Here is a 26,328-nt window from a genome sequence, read left to right on the forward strand (position 1 = left end):
GTGATTACGTCCGTTTTTAATAGGGCTCTACATATCATGTTTCGTGTCTTGGTCAGATACCCCTTATTAACCATTTAACTTTTCATTTGAAACAGGCTTGTCTGAATACCTGTTTTTAGAGCCCGTAAACCTTGGCTAGAACAAGGACAGTTTAATATTTACCTTACGGAGGATGGAATAAAGTAATTATATTATACTCTATTCTTGCTAACACACTGTTCTATCTAAATTAGTCTGAGCTTGGAAGATAGTGATCATGAATAGGAGAGTTTATGTATAATGTAGTAAGCAGTACCGTAACTAAACGAACAGCGCGCATCCCTATTCCTTTAACCCCAGCATTTTAGCTATGACGCCAACCAATAAGATGCCTTCTCTTTAGTGCGAAGTTAACCTAACGTAACCAGGCTTAGTGAAAGGAAGTGTAGTGACCAAGAACAAGTTCCACGTTAGCGTTTTTTAGACGTTTATTGGCACCCTGGAACTCAAAATATGACACATGTAACCGCGCTGCACATACTTACCCCAGGTAGTCTTTAATTCGCGTTGGAGACGGAACTTGGTTGATGATGTTATCTAGCTAGCTGCTAACGTTAGAAAAACAACAATGGCTGACTGTATGATTTTTCACACTCAAATTGCCTCCATCATGGAGATGCTAGCGAATGCAGCCGTGGCAGAGATCTGTAAACTCGTAGACGACGACTATGCAGTGTTTCGTTTGGAAATAACTCAAAGCCAGAAAGAAAACAGGGGATTGCGGAGGAAACTACAGCAATTGGAACTGAAGGTGGCACGGGAGCGCGCAGAGAGGACAATTAGAGAGCGCGTCCTTGCCAGTCGTCCCAGCAGTGTCAAGATCCTCGACCGGTACAGAGGATTGGCAAGAGGTACATTTTGCATTAGGCTGAGGCTGCGGGGAGTGTCGCCCCCTTCCCCTCTGCGCTTGTGTTAAGATGTGTACCCAGAATTGGGTATTGGTCAGTTTTTGGATAGTATTGTAATGAAACAGACAGGGAGTGCAGCAAGAACCCTCAACCTTCAACCCCGTTGCCCCGCGGAAATCGATAGTGCTAAAAAAAACATGATCAAGTGAGGTTGTTGTGTGGCGGACACTGGTTTAAAAGAGCAGATATCTACTCTGCATCTGCTGTTTTAAACCAGGGTCTGCCACACAACTCCCTCACAGGACACCTTTCTAGGAGTATGCAGCATTGCTAGTTATTGTTTATGGCCCTCTCATGATAAATTACTTTTGTGGATTATGTAGATTACATTTCAGATTACTTTTAGTTACATTTAACTGGTTTTAATATAGACAGCGTGAATTGACTGTGAACTCTGCCATGATACACAGACACACGCACACCTTCAATCTCCAGGTTTCTCTCTGCCACCCCCACTGCTCTGTGTGGTTTAATCTGCCCTGTCATGGAATGTATCCGTGAAGGGCATGGGGCTTGATGCTGTGCATTGATGACATGACACCTGGGTCCTGCTGGTTATTATATGGGATGTCTTCCTTAATCTGAACTGGCAGTGTCTGCGGGGTTGGCAAGTGAGAGGGTGTGGTGTCATGTACAGTACCAGTCAAAAGTTTGGACACATCTTCTCATTCAAGGGTTTTTCTTAGTTTTTACTATTTTCTACATTGTATAATAATAGTGAAGACATCGAACTATGAAATAACACATATGGAATCATGTAGTAACAAAAAAAAAGTGTTAAAGTAGCCACCCTTTGCCTTTGACAGCTTTGCACACTCTTGGTATTCTCTCAACCAGCTTCACCTGGAATGCTTTTCCAAAAGTCTTGAAAGTGTTCCCATATATGCTGAGCACTTGTTGGCTGCTTTTCCTTCACTCTGCGGTCCAATTCATCCCAAACCAGGTGTCAAACTCATTCCACGGGGGGCCGAGTGTCTGCGGGTTTTCGCTCCTCCCTTGTACTTGATTGATGAATTAACATCACTAATTAGTTAGGAACTCCCCACACCTGGTTGTCTAGGGCTTTATTGAAAGGAAAAACCAAAAACCTGCAGACACTAGGCCCTCCGTGGAATGAGTTTGACACCCCTGTCTTAAAGTAATGATGGACTGTCGTTTATTTTACCAAATAGGGCTATCTTCTGTATACAACCCCTACCTTGTCACAACACAACTGATTGGCTCAAATGCATTAAGAAGAAAATAAATTCCACAAATGAACTTTTAACAAGGCACACCTGTTAATTGAAATGGATTTCAGGTAACTACCTCATGAAGCTGGTTGAGAGAATGCCAATAGTGTGCAAAGCTGTCATCAAGGCAAAGGGTGGCTACTTTGAAGAATCTAAAATATATTTAGATTTGTTTAACAATTCTTTGGTTAATACATGATTCCATAAGTGTTATTTCATAGTTTTGATGTCTTCACTATTATTCTACAATGTAGAAAATAGTAAAAATAAAGAAAAATCTTGAACGAGTAGGTGTGTCCAAACTTTTGACTGGTACTGTAGGCAAGAGGAGTAGTGGTGCACGCGCTCACCAGTCATGTACACGCACTGTTGTGGATGCAAGGTCCAACTCAGATCACTTCTGACACCAGTGTAATGAAACAGGCAGGGAGTGCGGCACGAACCATCAACCTTCTGGCCCGTAGTCCCGCGGAAATCGACTGCCCTAAAAGCATGCTCAAGTGGCAGTCTATCCACGCTTATAAATCCAGGGTAGCTACAGGATGCAACAATACTTCCCCTGATTACTTAGCTATCTTGCACAATTTATTTGATCTTTGTTTTACCAAGCAGGTCAGTTAAGAACAACTTCTTGCACAAAGAAACTATCATATTCTTTCCAAATATGTTCATACTCAACTAAAATAATGTGATGCATGGAACAATAAATAGTATATCAAGACATTAGGACAAGTGTTACCTTACATCCTTGTCAATTGTAGATATTGTCAATAGTGTACAATATAACTTAACCATCCCCTTACATTCAATCGCTCTCTTAGGTGAAGGACATCTCACCGGAGGCCACAGGAGCTTTGTGAAGCCAGCGGGACACAATACATGGAGAGATGACCAACCCATCACTGTTGATGAGGGGAGTGGAACCTCAACCCAGCACGTTATTGTGATAGAGGTTTGTGTCATAGTATAACATTAATTTAAGGCTGAGGTTCACTCCAGACCTGACTGCCCTCGACCAGCACAAAAACATCCTGTGGCGAAACTGCAATAGCATCGAAGAGCCCCCGCGATATGCAACTGTTCAGGGAAGTCAGGAACCAATACACGCAGTCAGTCAGGAAAGCAAAGGCCAGCTTTTTCAAGCAGAAATTTGCATCCTGTAGCTCTAACTCCAAAAAGTTCTGGGATACTGTAAAGTCCATGGAGAACAAGAGCACCTCCTCCCAGCTGCCCACTGCACTGAGGCTAGGTAACACGGTCACCACCGATAAATCCGGGATAATCGAAGACTTCAACAAGCATTTCTCAATGGCTGGCCATGCCTTCCTCCTGGCGACTCCAACCTTGGCCAACAGCCCCGCCCCCCCCGCTGCTACTCGCCCAAGCCTCCCCAGCTTCTCCTTTACCCAAATCCAGATAGCAGATGTTCTGAAAGAGCTGGAAAACCTGGACCCATACAAATCAGCTGGGCTTGACAATCTGGACCCCCTATTTCTGAAACTGTCCGCCGCCATTGTCGCACCCCCTATTACCAGCCTGTTCAACCTCTCCTTCGTATCATCTGAGATCCCCAAGGATTGGAAAGCTGCCGCGGTCATCCCCCTCTTCAAAGGGGGAGACACCCTGGACCCAAACTGTTACAGACCTATATCCATCCTGCCCTGCCTATCTAAGGTCTTCGAAAGCCAAGTCAACAAACAGATCACTGACCATCTCGAATCCCACCGTACCTTCTCCGCTGTGCAATCCGGTTTCCGAGCCGGTCACGGGTGCACCTCAGCCACGCTCAAGGTACTAAACGATATCATAACCGCCATCGATAAAAGACATTACTGTGCAGCCGTCTTCATCGACCTGGCCAAGGCTTTCGACTCTGTCAATCACCATATTCTTATCGGCAGACTCAGTAGCCTCGGTTTTTCTAATGACTGCCTTGCCTGGTTCACCAACTACTTTGCAGACAGAGTTCAGTGTGTCAAATCGGAGGGCATGTTGTCCGGTCCTCTGGCAGTCTCTATGGGGGTACCACAGGGTTCAATTCTCGGGCCGACTCTTTTCTCTGTATACATCAATGATGTTGCTCTTGCTGCGGGCGATTCCCTGATCCACCTCTACGCAGACGACACCATTCTATATACTTCCGGCCCTTCCTTGGACACTGTGCTATCTAACCTCCAAACGAGCTTCAATGCCATACAACACTCCTTCCGTGGCCTCCAACTGCTCTTAAACGCTAGTAAAACCAAATGCATGCTTTTCAACCGTTCGCTGCCTGCACCCGCACGCCCGACTAGCATCACCACCCTGGACGGTTCCGACCTAGAATATGTGGACATCTATAAGTACCTAGGTGTCTGGCTAGACTGCAAACTCTCCTTCCAGACTCATATCAAACATCTCCAATCCAAAATCAAATCAAGAATCGGCTTTCTATTCCGCAACAAAGCCTCCTTCACTCACGCCGCCAAACTTACCCTAGTAAAACTGACTATCCTACCGATCCTCGACTTCGGCGATGTCATCTACAAAATAGCTTCCAATACTCTACTCAGCAAACTGGATGCAGTTTATCACAGTGCCATTCGTTTTGTTACTAAAGCACCTTATACGACCCACCACTGCGACCTGTATGCCCTAGTCGGCTGGCCCTCGCTACATGTTCGTCGTCAGACCCACTGGCTCCAGGTCATCTACAAGGCTATGCTAGGTAAAGTGCCGCCTTATCTCAGTTCACTGGTCACGATGGCTACACCCACCCGCAGCACGCGCTCCAGCAGGTGTATCTCACTGATCATCCCTAAAGCCAAAACCTCATTTGGACGCCTTTCCTTCCAGTTCTCTGCTGCCTGCAACTGGAACGAATTGCAAAAATCTCTGAAGTTGGAGACTTTTATCTCCCTCAACAACTTTAAAAATCTGCTATCCGAGCAGCTAACCGATCGCTGCAGCTGTACATAGTCCATCTGTAAACTACCCACCCAATTTACCTACCTCACCCCCCATACTGCTTTTATTTATTTACTTTTCTGCTCTTTTGCACACCAGTATCTCTTCTTGCACATGATCATCTGATGATTTATCACTCCAGTGATAATCTGCTAAATCGTAATTATTCGATTCATTGCCTACCTCATGCCTTTTGCACACATTGTATATAGATTCTCTTTTTTTTTCTTTTCTACCATGTTATTGACTTGTTTATTGTTTAACTCCATGTGTAACTCTGTGTTGTCTGTTCACACTGCTATGCTTTATCTTGGCCAGGTCGCAGTTGCAAATGAGAACTTGTTCTCAACTAGCCTACCTGGTTAAATAAAGGTGAAATAAAAAAAATAAAAAAAAAGTGACAGTACATCCGATGTGGCCTATTTTATTTCAGAAAGGCTCCCTTCAGCTATTAATTTGCTTACATCTACATCCTTATTTATCAGCCATAGGGGAGCTTGTGAGACTTCCCTACGGCATTGTTATCCAATTCAACTCATGTACCGATAATAACTTTGTCTCTTCTTGTTTAAGTCTACAGATGCAGAGGCTGCAGGTCCTGGGGTCAAGCTGGAGAGGTCTGAAGGAGAGGAGGACCCACAGCACAGCAGAGACATCCAGACTGGAGCAGTGGCTGGAGTGGCATCCCCTGTAGCCACCGAGGACCTCGCCACCGCTGCAGCGCCTCAGACCAGGACCGGACGCAGCATCACGGAGGTCAGTGGAACGCTGAACGCCGTCCTCAAGTCACAGACAGACACGGAGACTTTAGCTGTAACACAAAGGCTCTTACACACAGGATCTGATAACAGGTCAGATCCAGAGAGACTGGGGCAGGAAAGGCTGGGCTGTCCTACTGCTCCCGGCTCAGAGTATTTACTTTACGGTATTCCGAGTTTGAGGAAGGTTTATTCCTATCGGGACTCAGATGAGGCGTTAGAGACCGGCAATGATCTGTCTTCTTCTTACCCTACAGAGATGGGTTTAGAGAGACAAACTGATCTGTCTAGAGGGGACTGGAACTGGTACAGTAGTAGTGTACACTCTGAAGGTTGCCTAGATAAGCAAGGGGAGGTTATAGATGAGGTGACTGTGAAAGTGGAGGGCGATGCTCCTCTGACATGGAATGTAGACGAGACTCACTTAGGAGAACAACACTCACAAGGCAGATATTTCTTAGATTACAGGGAAAGCTTAGAGACAAATCCAAATGTCATGACCCACTCCCCTTTACAGGCGGTCAGGAATCGCAACCCAGTGTCCACGTCGATGAGGCCTTCCGATTCACACAGCGGTGTCCTTTTCGATCAGGTATTGAACTCAGACGACAGTGCTAGAGCCCAGGCTCAGGGAGGGGGAGCCACATCAGACAATAGTAAAGAGAAACGGTTCCTCTGCATGTTCTGTAACAAAGGCTTCAGCTGCCCCCAGAAGGCAGAGATCCACAAGAGGGTCCACACAGGGGTGAAATCTTTCAGCTGTACCCAGTGTCATATGCGCTTTGCCCAGTCCGGCAACCTGAAGAGGCACCAGAGGGTCCACACAGGGGAGAAACCCTTCAGCTGTACCCAATGTCAAATGCACTTTGCCCAGGCTGGCCACCTAAAGAGGCACCAGAGGGTCCACACAGGGGAGAAACCCTACAGCTGCCCCCAGTGTGAGAAGAGGTTCTCCCACCAGCACCATCTGAAGATGCACCTGAATGTCCACACAGGAGAGAGGCCATTCAGAGAGTAACTACCTTAGAATACACGAGCAGAAAAAACATTCCACTCTGTAACATAGAAAGTAACCATTCCAGTCGATAGCTTCTGATGTTTAGATAAAACGCTGCATTAAAGAGAAAGATGAATTTTCATTGTTGTCAGCATAAAAATATCCAGAGATGCATTAGGAATAACGAGAGTAACAGATTTCAGTGTTGAACATTCCTGCGTAGAATATTGCTTCCAGGCATTGTGTGATTTATAAGGCATATAGAAGCCTAAAAAGTCTGTTACATATTGTGTTTGTACTCTGTAGGCAATATAATGTTCACAAATGTCTATTTCATTACTTCCATTTAACTACTTTATTATTTTAACAAACAAGTTTTAAATACACCATATGAAAACCACACAGACACATCTCAATCGGCATGATAATGTGATAAACTGGGAAGAAAATTAACACAAAATGGGACTTTTCATTAAGACTTTCATTGAGACTCTCTTTAGTATATATTACATCAGATCTTAACCTATTCTGCATACACCGACAGCGCTTTATAACCATGATAATATGATGGGGTCATTGCTGCCGGCTCACCTTACAGGCACCGCAATCGCTACTCCTTCCTCCTTCAAGGCACTCCGAATCAGAATCACCTTTATTCGCCAAATACATTTGCATGTACAGGAGTTACAGAAGCCCTGAAACCCAAGGTGAAAGAAATTATAAAAATTTGACTCTTGGAATTATCTCATTTGAACGACTTAGTATCTTGTTCAAACAACTTAGTATCATGTTTGAATGACTTAGTTAAAGTCGCATAAAAGAGATGGTAAGTCATTCAAATGAGATACTAAGTCATTCAAACGAGAGAATTGTTATTTTGTCTCATTAGGCCTTAATTTGTTATCAACTTTGTCAGACCATGTAATGGTTGCTGCAACCATTCATTCACTGTTTCTGTTAATTGATATGATTGACAAGTTATTTGATAGCCTAAAGCATGCATGCCAGAGCAAGTATGTGGGCGATCAAGGAGCAGAGCGTAATTGAGTTGATTTTTTTATTGATTTTTTTGTCAGCGCTGTAACTGTACACGACTACACAGTCTATAAGACTGATGTACTCAGGCAACTGATTGATCAGACATTCTATAGGAGACTCACTACAAACCCCACAAAACAGCTTTTGGCTGTAATCGAACAGACTGTCCCCAAGGGCATGCACAATGGTGAATAGAACACAGATTATTGGTGGGTAAAAACAGCTCCACACCGGTAATCTGCAGTCACTAAAATATTGTTTAATTATATAAATCCCCAAAGGGACAGGACGAATCTTCTTTGCGATATCAGACCTGGTTTGGCAGAAGGCATGAAGATCTCTGTTCAGCTTCAAATGCCCCGATTGATAAATATGCCGCTATCTATTGTGACACTTTTGTTTACATTTGAAGACATTTGTTAAACGTCTTCCCGCTAATAAAAACGACTCCACTCAATATTATTGTCCAAATAATTTGTGTGCACGTAAGATTTTCTTTTTCTTCCAGTAGTTGGTTTTGACTATAGCTTGAAGTATTTGAACTAGCTGAATAGTAAGGTAATAATAGTTTAATATAATAGCAATAATAAACTGCTACGACTGCATGAGGCTATAAAACTGCATGCCACAGGAAGTTGATCCCTGCAATGGGAGGATTTATTTTGCAACCCGTCCAACAAATCCATCCATTAAGCAAGGTTCTCGCATATCATCAAATTAATAGGTATTTGTCATCGGTGCTATTGAAAATCAGATAGCTTCCTTATGTTTCAGTAAACCATTAGCCAACACTTCAACGATTAAACAAAAGTTTCATCATGAAAGTTTACTATCTCTTCATTTTATTTTGGTGATTAAATGTAATTTTTCCCCCCAGTTATTGTGAACTGTAGGCTATAACCTTTTTAATTGAAGGCCTATCACAAACCTTTTTTTTTGTAGGCGATTCTGATAGGCTACTAAAAGCATGTTGTTCACAGCATAAACCCGCCTATTATCTCGGATGTTCATTAATTTATTGGTGATGGATACTTTAACTGTTTGTTTAGGCTACTGTTAAAGCGCTCACATAGGCTACTCTCTGCCAGAGCTCGTGAGATAACTAGTAATTCCCTTATGATAGATATCATGTTACCTCCTTACACATAGGTGGCGCGTCCATAAGGCTAGGCGAAGCTAAGCTTTAAATTAAAGTTTTAAAGTACATTTCATTAAATTATATAATTACCCTACTCCTGTCTATACAGAAATACATAAATAAAATCATAAAAAATAGGCAGCTAAAGCATGATTTGGCCACAGAGGAATATAAGCTTCTTTCAAAAAATATTAGTAGATGTTTTAAATCGTATTGCCTACAGTCAGAAGGAAAGGCAGCGCAAGCAATTTGTGCAGCTCGCACAGCAAATACTAAGTAGATGATTGTTGAGTTGCGACTGTCGGGTTGCGACTGTCTGCATATTGCAATATATAAAAGAAAAAAAGTGGGATTTTTTTGGGGGGAAAGCAAATGCCTATTGATGTAAAGAATGCAATGAAAATACTCTCATCCGTCTTTTAGTCCGGGACGCAACTTTCACTGTGCATTTTTGTCACCCCCCCAGTTTTATCATTGGAATGTGATACAAAACGAGGCAATAGGGTGCTTTAGGACAATGTGGACGCCTCGGAGCGGTCGGGTAGGCTGTTTGGAGTGTTTATCTGACTGGAAAATTAAATAAAAAAAGTTATGTCTCTCCCACTTCTAAAACCAAAGTTTTCCCCCTTCTTTTAGTTATCAAACTTCTAAATTTAATTGAGCGAACAACAGTATAGCCTATCTTATTGGCATCAGCGGAGAGCATCGGCCATATCCCGGATGACTGCGCATATTCACACTATCATTGTTGGGTCAGTGCCACTTAAATTTATTTTTGGACAATAATTTCCTCCTCCAGTTTAGATGGACGTCATTTTCTATTTGTGTCTCCCCTTCTCGTATGGTCTATTATATGGATAACGTCGTTTTTATTGATCTGTTTGTCAGTGTCAGCAGTATTAAAACGATTATGTTTATGTCTCCAGTCATATAAAGTGTAGTAGAATTGCATGAAATGTTTTTCCTGTGCAACGAAAGAAGAAATGTTTCTGATATAGGCTAGCCTATAGCCTTGGCCTACTCGACGCTGTACGCTCTCAACCATGCATTGAACGACAAGGTGCGAGTTAGGGGGGAGCCAGGGGGGGGGCTCAGCTCCCCTGAATGAGACGTTATCTCCCCTAAATGCAACAAAAGTCAAACTTGGGGGGGTCTCTAAATAATGCTAATTTAACCATTCTCCTATTAGTTTAAAATGTAATACTAAATATGTTTTACAGTGGTAAATATTAAAATATAAGCTTCCAAATGAAACTAACACCCCCACCTCTTTGTCATGATTTAAACCATTTAAGGTAGCCTAGTGGTTAGAGCGTTGGGACAAGTAACAGAAAGGTTGCTGGTTTGAACCCCCGAGCCGACAAGGCTCTGTTGATGTGCCCTTGAGCAAGGCACTTAACCCTAATTGCTCCTGTAAGTCCCAGAGCGTCTGCTAATTGACTAAAATGTAAACGTATGTAGCGGCGCTGTCCACTAAATAGTGCTGAATTTTGTCCTTTACTCATAGATTTTCCTTCGTACTTCCTCATTTTTGCCATTTGTTTGCCATGCGTCCTTGATTGTTTTAAAGTCACCATTGGTCTCATATTGAAATCCCTGAGCGGTTTTCTTCCTCTGTGGCAACTAAGTTTGGAAGGACGCCTTTTTCTTTGTAATGACTGGGCCTATTGATACACCATCCAAAGTGTAATTAATAACTTCAAAATGCCCAAAGAGATATTCAATGTCTGCCTTTTATAAATTTTTTACTAATCTACGAATAAGTGACCTTCTTTGTGAGGCATTTGAAAACCTCCTTGGTCTTTGTGGTTGAATCTGTGTTTGAAATGTACTACTCAACTGAGGGACCTTACAGATAATTGTATGTGTGGGGTACAGAGATAAGGTAGTCATTCAAAAATCATGTTAAACACTATTATGTGACTTGTTAGGCAAATGTTTACTCCTGAAATTATTTAGGCTTGCCATAACAAAGGGGTTGAATAGTTATTGACTAAAGACACTTCAGCTTTTCATTTTCAATTCATTTAAAAAAAAAAAATTAAAAAAAAAATTCCACTTTGACATTATGGGGTATTGTGTGTAGGCCAGTGACAAAATTGTGTGTAGGCCAGTGACAAAACATCTACGTTTAATACATTTTAAATTCAGGCTGTAATACAAAATGTTTTGAACAAAGTTAAGGGAGTGTGAATACTTTCTGAAGGCACTGTATAGACACACAAATGACACAATCCACATACAGTATGTACATACCAGGCAAAAAGAAAATACAGACTACACTATAAATATCAGTTTAAACTACAGACTACACTATAAACATCAGTCTAAACTACAGACTACACTATAAACATCAGTCTAAACTACAGAATACACTATAAACATCAGTCTAAACTACAGACTACACTGTATGCCACGACACCTCAGTGGGGCTCGACGGCAGAACCAGCATCCTGGAACTACCCACTCGATCCACCACTCAACTCAGCCCTGCTTCCTTACTGCCTACTTGGCTCTGACACCACTCATTCCACTTCAGGCAGACTCAACAGGATGTCCACTTCTGCCTGCTTGCTTACTGTACATCAGCCACTAGCTTCTTCCTTGTTTTGTTTGCCTCTTCTTGGGCAAATTTTGTGGGCTCTCATGGTGGGTTTCTTTCAGGTTACTGTTGTTGTTGCTAGTCAACTTGTCAGTGGAGACCTCCATGAGTGTCTTTCAGAACCCCTCCTAAAATCCCACCTGTTTCGTTTTGGTTGTGGTCAGTGACTCTGTTAGTTCCCCCATCTGTTTGAGCAACATTATTTGGTTTACTTGCTGAGGAATGTAACAACCTGTTTAAAGGTCTTACTCGCATTGGTTACGGAGAGCATGATCACAGTCGTCCGGAACAGCTGGTGCTCTCATGCATGGTTCAGTGTTGCTTTCCTCAAAGCAAGCATAGAAGGCATTTAGCTCGTCTGGTAGGTTAGTAGGCTTGTGTCACTCGGCAGCTCACGGCTGGGTTTCCCTTTGTAATTTGTGATAGTTTGCAAGCCCTGCCACATCCGATCAGCGTCAGAGCCGATGTAGTAGGATTTGATCTAAGTCCTGTAATGACCCTTTGCCTTTTTGATGGTTCGAAGGGCATAGCAGGATTTCTTATAAGCGTCTTGGTTAGTGTCCTGCTCCTTGAAAGCGTCAACTCTAGCCTTTAGCTCAGTGCAGATGTTGCCTGTAATCCATGGCTTCTGGTGGGGATATGTACGTACATGCGCACGGTCACTGTGAGGATGATGTCGTCGATGCACTTATTAATGCAGCTCATCACTGATGTGGTAAACTTCTCAATGCCATCGGATGGGTCCCAGAACATATTCCAGTCTGTGCTAGCAAAACAGTCCTGTAGCTTAGCATCCACTGGTACTTCCTGTGAGTTTTTGCTTGTAAGCAGGATTCAGGAGGATAGTTATAGTCAGATTTGACAAATGGAGAGCCGAGGGAAAGCTTTATATGCGTCTCTGTGTGGAGTAAAGGTGATCTAGAGTTTTATTTTTTTGCCTCTACTTGCACTGGTGACATGCTGGTAGAAATGAGGTAAGACAGATTTCAGTTTCCCTGCATTAAAATCACCGGCCACTAGGAGTGCTGCCTCTGGATGAACATTTTCTTGTTTGCTTATGACCCTATACAGCTCGTTGATTGCGGCCGTAGTGCTAGCATCTGTTTGTGGTGGTGAATAGACAACTCTCTTGGTAAATAGTATGGTCTACAGCTTATCATAAGGTATTCTAACTCAGGCAAGCAGAACCTTGAGACTTCCTTAATATTAGAGATTGTGCACCAGCTGTTGTTAACAAAGAAACACACCACCCCCCTTGAGCTTACCCGACGCTGCCATTCTGTCCTGCTGATGCATAGAAAAAACAACTAGATGTATATTATCCATTTCCTTATTCAGCCAAGTTTACGAGAAACATAGGATATTACAGTTCTTCAGGTCCCGTTGATAGTGATTGTACATTCACCAATAGAACAGAGGGTAGAGGAAGTTTATTTATTCGCTACGGTAGTTTCATCAGGGTGCCTGCACGTTGGCCTCTATATTGCGGTCACTTTCTCTTCCCAGTGTTGGGGATTAGGGCCTGGTCCAGGGTGAGTAAATCGAAGAATCCGATGGCGAAAACATTATGTAAAACATTTTTTTAATATCAGCGCAAAATATCACACCAAATAGCAGAATTGGTCAGGAGCCTGTAAAACATCCGCTATACATTCCACCACTATTCCTCTTTTTCTTTAATCCTGGCTGTCCCACAGCATCATAGCCTGACGTGCTTTTGTTGCCTTGTACTCCTCTACCACAGATGTAATTGGCAGCCACAGCTTGCTGTCTGTGCTGTATAGGCCGATGGACCGCCAGCCATCTCCTGAGGAAGTGGTTAATTTTCTTCTCTAGTGCCTCCACTGTTGAAAGAGCTACTTCATAGACAAGCAGTGGCCAGAGGAGTTTAGGAAGTACCCAGTTTTGGTAGCCCTATGCCTCAAACTTGCCTGTTAGGCCGCTCTTCTCCAGAGATGTCATCCACGTGTCTGCTTGAAAGAACATCTCACACAATCTTTGTCATTGAGATTGGCCCTGTACCACTTTCCCAGGCTCTTCACAGGCTTCTCTCTGATGGTGGGAATGGTTTCTCTGATCCTGATCTTTTTCTGGACTAGGCTTCTTGACTTTGCAGACTTGAACTACACTGTATGCCACGACACCTCAGTGGGGCTCGACGGCAGAACCAGCATCCTGGAACTACCCACTCGATCCACCACTCAACTCAGCCCTGCTTCCTTACTGCCTACTTGGCTCTGACACCACTCATTCCACTTCAGGCAGACTCAACAGGATGTCCACTTCTGCCTGCTTGCTTACTGTACATCAGCCACTAGCTTCTTCCTTGCCACTCCTTCAATGCCAAGTAGCCCCAGGGCTCTCCAGAGTGATTGGCCTGCGAAGCCCCTGCAGCCGACCACAACTGGTAGATTCCAGGTTCTCCATCCATTCTGCTGACTCTCAAGGATGAGGGACTGGTATTTGAGCTTCCACTCATGCGACAACTCCATCCTCTCCTCCCAGGGCACTGTGAGCGTGATGAGGACCACCTGCTTGGTGCCTCTAGACCAAAGAACGATAACCATCGGTCAGACCTGCTTGGCAGGAGGAGAGCACATGCTCGGTTGTCCACATATTGTGCTGCTGGGCTTTTTGCCAACCCCCACGTCTGGAGGTTTGTTGGTGTGGGCAAAACATTGTACACAGAGCAAGCCAGGTTCTGCATCCCAGACCCAGCCTGCCTTGGTTTACTGACCAAACAATGTCAGTATGTTGCAGTCGTTCCTCCACCTCTATGAGCGTTCTGCTGGCTGACCACTTGTGACCCGTTATGACCTCGATCTCTAACCTCCGTTCAGACCTCTCAAATCAAATCAAATGTTATTTGTCACATGCTTTCTAAACAACAGGTGTGGACTAACAGTGAAATGCTTACATACGGGCCCTTACCAACAATGCAGACGGAAAGAAAATCGAGAAATAATAGAAAAGTAAAACACGTAATAATAGATACACAATGAGTAATGATAACTTTTCTATATACAAGGGGTACCAGTACCGAGTCGATGTGCAGGGGTACGAGGTAATTAAGGTAGATATGTACATATAACTAGGAATAAAGTGACAGATAGTAAGCGGTAACAGCAGCGTATGTGATGAGTCAAAAAAGTTAGTGCAAAAAGGGTCAATGCAGATAGTCCGGGTAGCTATTTGGTTAACCATTTAACTATTTATCTGTCTTATTGCTTGGGGGTAGAAGCTTTTCAGGGTCCTGTTGGTTCCAGACTTGGTGCATTGGTACCGCTTGCTGTGCAGTAGCAGAGAGAACAGTCTATGACTTGGGTGGCTGGAATCCTTAAAAAAATGTCTGGCCTTCCTCTGACACAGTCTGGTATAGAGGTCCTGGATAGCAGGGAGCTCGGCCCCAGTGATGTACTGGGCCGTACACTATACCCTCTGTAGCGCCTTGCGATCAGATGCCAAGCAGTTGCCATACCAAGCTGTGATGCAGCCAGTCAAGATGCTCTACATGGTACAGCTGTATAACTTTTTGAGGATCTGAGGACCCATGCCAAATCTTTTCAGCCTCCCGAGGGGAAGAGGCGTTGTCGTTCCCTCTTCATGACTGTGTTGGTGTGTTTAGACCATGGTAGATCCTTAGTGATGTGGACACAGAGGAACTTGCAGGTCTTGAGCCGCTCCACTACAGCCCTGTTGATGTGAATGGGGTTCTGCATGTGAATGGGGTTCTCGGTCCTCCGTTTCCTGTAGTCCACGATCAGCGCCTTTGCCTTGCTGACATTGAGGGGGAGGTTGTTGTCCTGGCACCAGACTGCCAGGTCTCTGAACTCCCTTTATGCTGTCTGATCATCGTCGGCGATCAGGCCTATCACGTCGTGTCATCGGTAATCTTAATGATGGTGTTGAAGTCATGCACGGCCACGCAGTCGTAGGTGAACAAGGGAGTACAGGAGAGTACTAAGCACGCACCCCTGAGGGGCCCCCGTGTTGAGGGTCAGCATGGCGGATGTGTTGTTGCCTATTCTCACCTGGTGTTGAACGCTGAGCTATAGTCAATGAACAGCATTCTCACGTAGGTGTTCCTTTTGTCCAAGTGGGAAAGGGCAATGTGGAGTGCAATAGAGATTGCATCATCTGTAGATATATTGCAGCAGTATGCGAATTGGAGTGGGTCCAGGGTGTCTGGGATGATGGTGTTGATGTGAGCCATGATCAGCCTTTCAAAGCATTTCATGGTTACAGAAGTGAGTTTTACGGGGTGATACTAATTTAGACAGGTTGCCTTGGCGTTTTTGGACACAGGGACTATGGTGTTCTGATGGTAGGTGTTACAGACTGGGTCAGGGAGAGACTGAAAATGTCAGTGAAGAAACTTGCCAGCTGGTCAAAACATGCTCTGAGTACGCATCCTGGTAATCTGCCCTGCGGCCCTGTGAATGTTAACCTTGTTAAACCTTGTTACAGGCTTTGGTTTTGCCATTTATATTTTGAGGTTGGGCGTTAGCACGTTTGCACGTGGGGTGCACTGATTGGTGTCACCTCGTTAGTCAGTATGTATTACACCTGTGCTGGCTTGTTCATCTCATTAGTTGTAAGGTGTTTCACCTGTGCTGTCCCAGGTAATATTTAAGAGTGGCTGGCCCAGTGCTCCAGTTGTCTTGAGTGACATGGAGGGTTAACACCTTCAGTTGGCTTTCCCTATTTGATTTCTAGACAAACAATCCTTTTTCTGATCTTCCCTATTTTGTTTTGACCGCTTTTTCTTTGCTTCCTGTCTTTAAGTTTGGTGTGGGTTTTTGTTTTGTTTGCCTCTTCTTGGGCAAATTTTGTGGGCTCTCATGGTGGGTTTCTTTCAGGTTACTGTTGTTGTTGCTAGTCAACTTGTCAGTGGAGACCTCCATGAGTGTCTTTCAGAACCCCTCCTAAAATCCCACCTGTTTCGTTTTGGTTGTGGTCAGTGACTCTGTTAGTTCCCCCATCTGTTTGAGCAACATTATTTGGTTTACTTGCTGAGGAATGTAACAACCTGTTTAAAGGTCTTACTCGCATTGGTTACGGAGAGCATGATCACAGTCGTCCGGAACAGCTGGTGCTCTCATGCATGGTTCAGTGTTGCTTTCCTCAAAGCAAGCATAGAAGGCATTTAGCTCGTCTGGTAGGTTAGTAGGCTTGTGTCACTCGGCAGCTCACGGCTGGGTTTCCCTTTGTAATTTGTGATAGTTTGCAAGCCCTGCCACATCCGATCAGCGTCAGAGCCGATGTAGTAGGATTTGATCTAAGTCCTGTAATGACCCTTTGCCTTTTTGATGGTTCGAAGGGCATAGCAGGATTTCTTATAAGCGTCTTGGTTAGTGTCCTGCTCCTTGAAAGCGTCAACTCTAGCCTTTAGCTCAGTGCAGATGTTGCCTGTAATCCATGGCTTCTGGTGGGGATATGTACGTACATGCGCACGGTCACTGTGAGGATGATGTCGTCGATGCACTTATTAATGCAGCTCATCACTGATGTGGTAAACTTCTCAATGCCATCGGATGGGTCCCAGAACATATTCCAGTCTGTGCTAGCAAAACAGTCCTGTAGCTTAGCATCCACTGGTACTTCCTGTGAGTTTTTGCTTGTAAGCAGGATTCAGGAGGATAGTTATAGTCAGATTTGACAAATGGAGAGCCGAGGGAAAGCTTTATATGCGTCTCTGTGTGGAGTAAAGGTGATCTAGAGTTTTATTTTTTTGCCTCTACTTGCACTGGTGACATGCTGGTAGAAATGAGGTAAGACAGATTTCAGTTTCCCTGCATTAAAATCACCGGCCACTAGGAGTGCTGCCTCTGGATGAACATTTTCTTGTTTGCTTATGACCCTATACAGCTCGTTGATTGCGGCCGTAGTGCTAGCATCTGTTTGTGATGGTGAATAGACAACTCTCTTGGTAAATAGTATGGTCTACAGCTTATCATAAGGTATTCTAACTCAGGCAAGCAGAACCTTGAGACTTCCTTAATATTAGAGATTGTGCACCAGCTGTTGTTAACAAAGAAACACACCACCCCCCTTGAGCTTACCCGACGCTGCCATTCTGTCCTGCTGATGCATAGAAAAAACAACTAGATGTATATTATCCATTTCCTTATTCAGCCAAGTTTACGAGAAACATAGGATATTACAGTTCTTCAGGTCCCGTTGATAGTGATTGTACATTCACCAATAGAACAGAGGGTAGAGGAAGTTTATTTATTCGCTACGGTAGTTTCATCAGGGTGCCTGCACGTTGGCCTCTATATTGCGGTCACTTTCTCTTCCCAGTGTTGGGGATTAGGGCCTGGTCCAGGGTGAGTAAATCGAAGAATCCGATGGCGAAAACATTATGTAAAACATTTTTTTAATATCAGCGCAAAATATCACACCAAATAGCAGAATTGGTCAGGAGCCTGTAAAACATCCGCTATACATTCCACCACTATTCCTCTTTTTCTTTAATCCTGGCTGTCCCACAGCATCATAGCCTGACGTGCTTTTGTTGCCTTGTACTCCTCTACCACAGATGTAATTGGCAGCCACAGCTTGCTGTCTGTGCTGTATAGGCCGATGGACCGCCAGCCATCTCCTGAGGAAGTGGTTAATTTTCTTCTCTAGTGCCTCCACTGTTGAAAGAGCTACTTCATAGACAAGCAGTGGCCAGAGGAGTTTAGGAAGTACCCAGTTTTGGTAGCCCTATGCCTCAAACTTGCCTGTTAGGCCGCTCTTCTCCAGAGATGTCATCCACGTGTCTGCTTGAAAGAACATCTCACACAATCTTTGTCATTGAGATTGGCCCTGTACCACTTTCCCAGGCTCTTCACAGGCTTCTCTCTGATGGTGGGAATGGTTTCTCTGATCCTGATCTTTTTCTGGACTAGGCTTCTTGACTTTGCAGACTTGAACTACACTGTATGCCACGACACCTCAGTGGGGCTCGACGGCAGAACCAGCATCCTGGAACTACCCACTCGATCCACCACTCAACTCAGCCCTGCTTCCTTACTGCCTACTTGGCTCTGACACCACTCATTCCACTTCAGGCAGACTCAACAGGATGTCCACTTCTGCCTGCTTGCTTACTGTACATCAGCCACTAGCTTCTTCCTTGCCACTCCTTCAATGCCAAGTAGCCCCAGGGCTCTCCAGAGTGATTGGCCTGCGAAGCCCCTGCAGCCGACCACAACTGGTAGATTCCAGGTTCTCCATCCATTCTGCTGACTCTCAAGGATGAGGGACTGGTATTTGAGCTTCCACTCATGCGACAACTCCATCCTCTCCTCCCAGGGCACTGTGAGCGTGATGAGGACCACCTGCTTGGTGCCTCTAGACCAAAGAACGATAACCATCGGTCAGACCTGCTTGGCAGGAGGAGAGCACATGCTCGGTTGTCCACATATTGTGCTGCTGGGCTTTTTGCCAACCCCCACGTCTGGAGGTTTGTTGGTGTGGGCAAAACATTGTACACAGAGCAAGCCAGGTTCTGCATCCCAGACCCAGCCTGCCTTGGTTTACTGACCAAACAATGTCAGTATGTTGCAGTCGTTCCTCCACCTCTATGAGCGTTCTGCTGGCTGACCACTTGTGACCCGTTATGACCTCGATCTCTAACCTCCGTTCAGACCTCTCAAATCAAATCAAATGTTATTTGTCACATGCTTTCTAAACAACAGGTGTGGACTAACAGTGAAATGCTTACATACGGGCCCTTACCAACAATGCAGACGGAAAGAAAATCGAGAAATAATAGAAAAGTAAAACACGTAATAATAGATACACAATGAGTAATGATAACTTTTCTATATACAAGGGGTACCAGTACCGAGTCGATGTGCAGGGGTACGAGGTAATTAAGGTAGATATGTACATATAACTAGGAATAAAGTGACAGATAGTAAGCGGTAACAGCAGCGTATGTGATGAGTCAAAAAAGTTAGTGCAAAAAGGGTCAATGCAGATAGTCCGGGTAGCTATTTGGTTAACCATTTAACTATTTATCTGTCTTATTGCTTGGGGGTAGAAGCTTTTCAGGGTCCTGTTGGTTCCAGACTTGGTGCATTGGTACCGCTTGCTGTGCAGTAGCAGAGAGAACAGTCTATGACTTGGGTGGCTGGAATCCTTAAAAAAATGTCTGGCCTTCCTCTGACACAGTCTGGTATAGAGGTCCTGGATAGCAGGGAGCTCGGCCCCAGTGATGTACTGGGCCGTACACTATACCCTCTGTAGCGCCTTGCGATCAGATGCCAAGCAGTTGCCATACCAAGCTGTGATGCAGCCAGTCAAGATGCTCTACATGGTACAGCTGTATAACTTTTTGAGGATCTGAGGACCCATGCCAAATCTTTTCAGCCTCCCGAGGGGAAGAGGCGTTGTCGTTCCCTCTTCATGACTGTGTTGGTGTGTTTAGACCATGGTAGATCCTTAGTGATGTGGACACAGAGGAACTTGCAGGTCTTGAGCCGCTCCACTACAGCCCTGTTGATGTGAATGGGGTTCTGCATGTGAATGGGGTTCTCGGTCCTCCGTTTCCTGTAGTCCACGATCAGCGCCTTTGCCTTGCTGACATTGAGGGGGAGGTTGTTGTCCTGGCACCAGACTGCCAGGTCTCTGAACTCCCTTTATGCTGTCTGATCATCGTCGGCGATCAGGCCTATCACGTCGTGTCATCGGTAATCTTAATGATGGTGTTGAAGTCATGCACGGCCACGCAGTCGTAGGTGAACAAGGGAGTACAGGAGAGTACTAAGCACGCACCCCTGAGGGGCCCCCGTGTTGAGGGTCAGCATGGCGGATGTGTTGTTGCCTATTCTCACCTGGTGTTGAACGCTGAGCTATAGTCAATGAACAGCATTCTCACGTAGGTGTTCCTTTTGTCCAAGTGGGAAAGGGCAATGTGGAGTGCAATAGAGATTGCATCATCTGTAGATATATTGCAGCAGTATGCGAATTGGAGTGGGTCCAGGGTGTCTGGGATGATGGTGTTGATGTGAGCCATGATCAGCCTTTCAAAGCATTTCATGGTTACAGAAGTGAGTTTTACGGGGTGATACTAATTTAGACAGGTTGCCTTGGCGTTTTTGGACACAGGGACTATGGTGTTCTGATGGTAGGTGTTACAGACTGGGTCAGGGAGAGACTGAAAATGTCAGTGAAGAAACTTGCCAGCTGGTCAAAACATGCTCTGAGTACGCATCCTGGTAATCTGCCCTGCGGCCCTGTGAATGTTAACCTTGTTAAACCTTGTTACAGGCTTTGGTTTTGCCATTTATATTTTGAGGTTGGGCGTTAGCACGTTTGCACGTGGGGTGCACTGATTGGTGTCACCTCGTTAGTCAGTATGTATTACACCTGTGCTGGCTTGTTCATCTCATTAGTTGTAAGGTGTTTCACCTGTGCTGTCCCAGGTAATATTTAAGAGTGGCTGGCCCAGTGCTCCAGTTGTCTTGAGTGACATGGAGGGTTAACACCTTCAGTTGGCTTTCCCTATTTGATTTCTAGACAAACAATCCTTTTTCTGATCTTCCCTATTTTGTTTTGACCGCTTTTTCTTTGCTTCCTGTCTTTAAGTTTGGTGTGGGTTTTTGTTTTGTTTGCCTCTTCTTGGGCAAATTTTGTGGGCTCTCATGGTGGGTTTCTTTCAGGTTACTGTTGTTGTTGCTAGTCAACTTGTCAGTGGAGACCTCCATGAGTGTCTTTCAGAACCCCTCCTAAAATCCCACCTGTTTCGTTTTGGTTGTGGTCAGTGACTCTGTTAGTTCCCCCATCTGTTTGAGCAACATTATTTGGTTTACTTGCTGAGGAATGTAACAACCTGTTTAAAGGTCTTACTCGCATTGGTTACGGAGAGCATGATCACAGTCGTCCGGAACAGCTGGTGCTCTCATGCATGGTTCAGTGTTGCTTTCCTCAAAGCAAGCATAGAAGGCATTTAGCTCGTCTGGTAGGTTAGTAGGCTTGTGTCACTCGGCAGCTCACGGCTGGGTTTCCCTTTGTAATTTGTGATAGTTTGCAAGCCCTGCCACATCCGATCAGCGTCAGAGCCGATGTAGTAGGATTTGATCTAAGTCCTGTAATGACCCTTTGCCTTTTTGATGGTTCGAAGGGCATAGCAGGATTTCTTATAAGCGTCTTGGTTAGTGTCCTGCTCCTTGAAAGCGTCAACTCTAGCCTTTAGCTCAGTGCAGATGTTGCCTGTAATCCATGGCTTCTGGTGGGGATATGTACGTACATGCGCACGGTCACTGTGAGGATGATGTCGTCGATGCACTTATTAATGCAGCTCATCACTGATGTGGTAAACTTCTCAATGCCATCGGATGGGTCCCAGAACATATTCCAGTCTGTGCTAGCAAAACAGTCCTGTAGCTTAGCATCCACTGGTACTTCCTGTGAGTTTTTGCTTGTAAGCAGGATTCAGGAGGATAGTTATAGTCAGATTTGACAAATGGAGAGCCGAGGGAAAGCTTTATATGCGTCTCTGTGTGGAGTAAAGGTGATCTAGAGTTTTATTTTTTTGCCTCTACTTGCACTGGTGACATGCTGGTAGAAATGAGGTAAGACAGATTTCAGTTTCCCTGCATTAAAATCACCGGCCACTAGGAGTGCTGCCTCTGGATGAACATTTTCTTGTTTGCTTATGACCCTATACAGCTCGTTGATTGCGGCCGTAGTGCTAGCATCTGTTTGTGGTGGTGAATAGACAACTCTCTTGGTAAATAGTATGGTCTACAGCTTATCATAAGGTATTCTAACTCAGGCAAGCAGAACCTTGAGACTTCCTTAATATTAGAGATTGTGCACCAGCTGTTGTTAACAAAGAAACACACCACCCCCCTTGAGCTTACCCGACGCTGCCATTCTGTCCTGCTGATGCATAGAAAAAACAACTAGATGTATATTATCCATTTCCTTATTCAGCCAAGTTTACGAGAAACATAGGATATTACAGTTCTTCAGGTCCCGTTGATAGTGATTGTACATTCACCAATAGAACAGAGGGTAGAGGAAGTTTATTTATTCGCTACGGTAGTTTCATCAGGGTGCCTGCACGTTGGCCTCTATATTGCGGTCACTTTCTCTTCCCAGTGTTGGGGATTAGGGCCTGGTCCAGGGTGAGTAAATCGAAGAATCCGATGGCGAAAACATTATGTAAAACATTTTTTTAATATCAGCGCAAAATATCACACCAAATAGCAGAATTGGTCAGGAGCCTGTAAAACATCCGCTATACATTCCACCACTATTCCTCTTTTTCTTTAATCCTGGCTGTCCCACACCATCATAGCCTGACGTGCTTTTGTTGCCTTGTACTCCTCTACCACAGATGTAATTGGCAGCCACAGCTTGCTGTCTGTGCTGTATAGGCCGATGGACCGCCAGCCATCTCCTGAGGAAGTGGTTAATTTTCTTCTCTAGTGCCTCCACTGTTGAAAGAGCTACTTCATAGACAAGCAGTGGCCAGAGGAGTTTAGGAAGTACCCAGTTTTGGTAGCCCTATGCCTCAAACTTGCCTGTTAGGCCGCTCTTCTCCAGAGATGTCATCCACGTGTCTGCTTGAAAGAACATCTCACACAATCTTTGTCATTGAGATTGGCCCTGTACCACTTTCCCAGGCTCTTCACAGGCTTCTCTCTGATGGTGGGAATGGTTTCTCTGATCCTGATCTTTTTCTGGACTAGGCTTCTTGACTTTGCAGACTTGAACTCCATTCTGGCCCATTTGATGAGCTCTTCCAGATCCTCCAAAATCCATCAGCCTTCTGGAACAGACTTCATTTTCAGATCGTCCATGAATGCTCTGATTGGAGCTTGCTGGACACCGCTTGCCGGTACTGCACCCTGTCTGAGCATCTCTTTTGATTTAACGAGAAGGTTCATCGCTGCAGAAATCAACATGATTGAGAGTGCACCCGGCCACAATACCTACCTTCAGCCTTTCCACTTGTGAAGCGCATCTTGAAGTTGTCAAAATAGCATTGGAGGAGCTTCTGGAGTCTTGCAGGTACATGGTCTTGAGTGTGTTTTCCACCAGCTTGTGGGGTATGGTTCTGTAGGCAATGGTTAGGTCTAGCCACAGGACTGCCATGCCTCCTTGGTTATGCTTTGCGTCCTCGATCTTTGAGATGAAGCTTGTGTGTTCAAGGCAGCCGGACAGCTGGAACTCTGCCCAAAGTCAAGAAGATTTTACCTTCCACATTGAGGAGTGAGATGGTTTGGAATTGCTTGATTTTTGTGGAGTTATCTTCTTTTGGAATGAAACAGCCCTCAGCAACTTTCTGCAAGATAGTTTTTCCTCCATCCCACTTTCAGCAGCCTTGTACAGAATACCATTAGGCCTTGGTACTGATCTTCTCCTGGCCTTCTTGATAAAGTAATCTCCTGCCAGCTGGGTTCCAACACCTCAAAGGGGATGGTGGCTTCATTGGTTTGATGAGTTTTGCCATCTCTTCCAGCTCCTTTTCATGCCTGGGGTCGCTGTGGACTCCACGAAGGTGCTCCTCCACCTGTTCCTTTGTTGCTTTGAGCTTTCCTGATCTTTTGTCCCCCGGGGGTTTTGATAGATACTGGAAGGGTAAAGTCTGTCCTCTCCTTCATTCGCCTCTTTCTGTCGCTGCAATGGTATTCAGCTCGGCACAAGGTCTTAATACGCTCTCTCAGATGTCCTTCGATGCTGGTTTCGCTCCCTCCCTTACTTGGTGAAAAGCCTTCAGCCTCCGCAGGTCGCGTCTTAGGGTCGTTATATTCTTCAGACCGGTTTTCTCTTGGCTTGATGTTCGTCTTGGATTTCCTCACTTTTTTTCCAAAGCTGTCAGCCCCTATGCTCCAGATGATAGTTGACATGGCTCAGATATTCTTCCCTACATCTCCTGCGAGTGTTACCTCCAGCACATGATCCACGTTTCGGTCGAACATGTCCCATTCCTTCTTTGCTGACACATTAGGCCATCTTAAGACCGATAGGGCCTTAATGATCATGTACTCTTATAATCTCCACCCAGCACAGCCAGAAGAGGACTGGCTACCCCTCGGAGCCTAGTTCCTCTCTAGGTTTCTTCCTAGGTTCCAGCCTTCCTAGGGAGTTATTCCTAGCTACTGTGCTTCTGCATCTGCATTGATTGGGGTTTTAGGCTGGGTATCTGTATAGCACTTTGTGACAACTGCTGATGTAAAAATGGCTTTATAAAATAATTGTTATTGATTGATGATTTCACAGGCTCCTTCCTGGTCTCTCCTGTGTTGTTTTGTACATATTGTCTTCTATGTTGTGTGCCTACCATTTCCTGTTGGTTCTCTGTATCCCTTGGTGCATCAGTGATGTTCCGATTGCCACCCCCAGTGATGTTCCGATTGCCTGATAGATCTTCAGACCCATCTCGTTTTTGAAAATCTTTACACATCTGTAGACCCTAGATAAATTGTTTAGATGTTCGGTTGTCCTTCATGAGTGGTCATAAGGGGTCTGTCCTGTACGTCGATCATCCTCCCCCTCTTTCGACCGAGAGTGCTATCTTATTAGGTATCTTTCCATAGCGATTGATAGTGGGTACCTTCTTGGGAAGGTTTTGATTAAGCCTTCCAAGAAAGATATTTAATGTTATGGGACTATTTTGCTTCCACTGGTGCTGGGGATCTTAAGGTCAATGGCATCACTTTACTACCAGTACATTTTAGCCAAAAACCTGGTTGCCTGAAACTAACCCCAAGCTAACCCCAAGCACATATCAAAATCCACAAAGAAATGGTTAATTGACCACAAAATCTACATTTTGCAACCGGCTTGAACCTCATTGAAAACTTGTTTTTTTAATTGAAGAGGGCAGTCCATAAGCGCAGACAAAGAATATCAAGGATCTGGAAAGATTATGCATGGAGGAATGATCTAATATCCCTCCCAATGTGTTCTCCAATCTCATAAAACATTTTGGAAAAAGGCTGTGTCGTTATCCTCGCAAGGGTAGGGTGCTGGAGTATTGAAATAATTTTGAAGCCTACCTTTTTTAGAAAAAAATTAATTATTGTTAAAAAAATCTCTTTCTCTGAGCAATTCTGTTAGTATAAAATAAGCATATAATAAGCTCAGTATTTGATTTATTTATTTTATACAGTCTTTTTTGCTTATATTTATTAAGGGTGCCAATAATTTGAGGTGACTGTACATTTGCATGTTCAGGAATTTTACTTGGTGAAATGGTATAGGACTCAAACGTATTGGGGATGGGTAAACATTCCATGTTGAAAGTGTGTTTATTATAGTGATGGGGGAAAAAATCAATACAGTTACATATCGCATTACATAGCACCTAAGTATCGTGATAATATCGTATCTTGACATGCCTGGCAATTCCCAGCCCTAGTTTATTATCTCTGTGTGTATGTACCTGAGGGAGTGTATGTCTGTGTAATCTGTATTACCTCTCTTCCAGGAGGAGGAGGGTCCAGAGGTGCTGCTGGTGAAGGAGGAGGGGTGTGAGGAGGGTCTGGGGAACCCTGAGGGGACCATGGGGAACCCTGAGGGGACCATGGTCATGGAGGACAACCAGACTACACCTCCTCCTGAACCCACAGAGGAACCAGCTGAGCAGCACAGGACCACACACAGTCTCACGGAGGTGAGCCCACTGTGAACTACTGTCTGAATGGTATTAGGTCAGGGCCT

General features: G+C 44.6%; 1 protein-coding gene across 2 annotated transcripts in view; it reads left to right on the top strand.

The window, feature by feature from the left end:
- Positions 1–377: 377 nt before the first annotated feature.
- The window catches only part of LOC139577666 (uncharacterized), a 41,220-nt gene continuing 15,269 nt past the window's right edge, over positions 378–26,328 (top strand). For both annotated transcript variants that reach the window (XM_071404823.1, XM_071404824.1), the window contains exons 1-4: positions 378–890; positions 3,001–3,131; positions 5,699–5,881; positions 26,096–26,281. In XM_071404823.1, the coding sequence (XP_071260924.1) occupies positions 608–890; positions 3,001–3,131; positions 5,699–5,881; positions 26,096–26,281 (783 nt within the window). In that variant the 5' untranslated portion in view covers positions 378–607. The remainder of the gene's footprint in view (positions 891–3,000; positions 3,132–5,698; positions 5,882–26,095; positions 26,282–26,328) is intronic.

Source organism: Salvelinus alpinus, chromosome 6 (assembly GCF_045679555.1).
Source record: "Salvelinus alpinus chromosome 6, SLU_Salpinus.1, whole genome shotgun sequence".
In the NCBI taxonomy this organism is placed as follows: domain Eukaryota; kingdom Metazoa; phylum Chordata; class Actinopteri; order Salmoniformes; family Salmonidae; genus Salvelinus; species Salvelinus alpinus.